Genomic DNA, 1,902 nt, shown 5'->3' on the forward strand with positions numbered 1-1,902 from the left:
TTCTATGATTCTATGATTCTATGACGGGTGTCTCCAACAAGGGGAGGTGGAGGTGGGTGCTCAGCCCTGTCCCCTCACTCCCCCATTTCTGCTCCCATCCAGAAACTGAATGTCCCCAGAGGGCTGGAGGTCACCAACGCGTCTGCCCGGGGCTGGTTTATCAGCCCCTTGGGGAAGGACAACTCCTTCCCCATCTGGATGATGTTTGCCTCGGTGGTGCCCGCCATCCTGGTCTTCATCCTCATCTTCCTCGAGACACAGATCACCACGTGAGGACTGGGGAGAGGTTTTGGGGAGGGAGGGGAGGGCTGCGGGGTGCCTGGCAGGACAGGGCTGGAAGAGGACCTCCCACCACTGACCCTCTTCTGTCTCTGGCAGACTCATCGTCAGCAAGCCCGAGAGGAAGCTGGTGAAGGGCACCGGCTTCCACCTGGACCTGCTGCTGATCGTGGCCATGGGGGGGCTGGCTGCCCTCTTTGGCATGCCCTGGCTCAGTGCCACCACCGTCCGCACCATCACCCACGCCAACGCCCTCACCGTCATGAGCAAGACCTCTGACCCCAGTGGCAAGGCCCAGATCCTGGAGGTCAAGGAACAGCGCATCAGTGGCTTCTTGGTGGCCGTGCTCATCGGTGAGCTGGGGAGGTGCCCCCTCCCCAGCAGGTGATGAGGGCTGGGTGCCCTTGGAGGCTCTCCCTGACCTCTTCTTCTCCCCTTCAGGAGTGTCCATCCTCATGGAGCCCATCCTGAAGTACATCCCGCTGGCTGTGCTCTTTGGCATCTTCCTCTACATGGGGGTCACCTCCCTCTTTGGCATCCAGCTCTTTGACCGCATCCTGCTCTTGCTGATTCCACCCAAGTACCACCCCAGCGAGCCCTATGTCACTCGGGTGAGTGAGCCCTGTGTCACTCGGCCTGGTGGCCATGGGCAGGGGGGAGACCTGCAGGGTGGCACCCCACGGGGCTGCCTGAACCGCCTGGAGCTCCTCAGAGAGCCTCCTGCTTCAGTGCTGACCTTCGCTGGGCTCTTTAGGCCGGTGGTCCCTGCCCTGGGAAGGGTGCAGGGTGCTAGACCCCCACCCTGACCCCGCTGGGCTCCTCATCCCTCAGGTGAAGACTTGGCGGATGCACCTCTTCACCTTCACCCAGATCGTCGTCCTCGTGCTGCTGTGGGTGGTGAAATCCACCCCGGCCTCGCTGGCACTGCCCTTCGTCCTCATCCTCACCGTGCCCCTGCGGCGCTTCCTGCTGCCCAAGATCTTCCGGGACATCGAGCTCAGATGTGTACGTAGCCCTGACAGTGGCTGGGAACCAGCGTGGTGCTGTCCCCATCCCTGTCCCCATCCCTATCCCTGTCCCCATCCCTATCCCTGTCCCCATCCTTATCGCTGTGCCCATCTTCATCGCTGTGCCCAGCCCCATCCCTGTGCTCATCCTCATCCCCATCTGTGTCCCCATCCCTCTCCCTGCCCTATCCCCATCTTCATCCTCATCCCTGTCCCCGTCCCCATCCCCATCTGTGTCCCCATCCCCATCCCTGTCCCTTCTCTGTCCCCATCCTCATCCCTGTCCCCAGCCTCACCCCCACCCCTATTCTCACTCCCATCCCAGCCCCGATCCCTGTCCACATCCCCATCACTGTCCTTGTCCTCTGTCCTGCCCCTATTCCTGAACCCCCCCATCCCCACCCTGTCCCTGTCTCCATCCCCATCCTCATCTTCATCCCTGTTCCCTTTCTGCCCCGTCCCCGTGGTCCCTGTCCCACCTCACGCCCTCTCCTGTCCCCGCAGCTGGATGCAGACGATGCTGTGGTGACCTTGGATGAGGTGGAGGGCAAGGACGTGTACGACGAGGTGCAGATGCCCAGCTAAGGGCTCGCTGCCACCCCCCGACCCCCCCCCG

General features: G+C 62.6%; 1 protein-coding gene across 1 annotated transcript; it reads left to right on the forward strand.

The window, feature by feature from the left end:
• Positions 1-102: 102 nt before the first annotated feature.
• Positions 103-1,871, forward strand: LOC103782511 (band 3 anion transport protein-like; the record flags this gene model as incomplete). Its single annotated transcript, XM_008950282.1, has 5 exons — positions 103-269; positions 379-632; positions 721-890; positions 1,111-1,284; positions 1,791-1,871. Coding segments are annotated over 5 exons (846 nt in total), but the record flags the coding sequence as incomplete, so codon positions are not given.
• Between the last annotated feature and the right edge of the window lie 31 nt (positions 1,872-1,902).

Source organism: Merops nubicus, unplaced genomic scaffold, assembly GCF_000691845.1.
Source record: "Merops nubicus isolate BGI_N331 unplaced genomic scaffold, ASM69184v1 scaffold8402, whole genome shotgun sequence".
Lineage (NCBI taxonomy): Eukaryota > Metazoa > Chordata > Aves > Coraciiformes > Meropidae > Merops > Merops nubicus.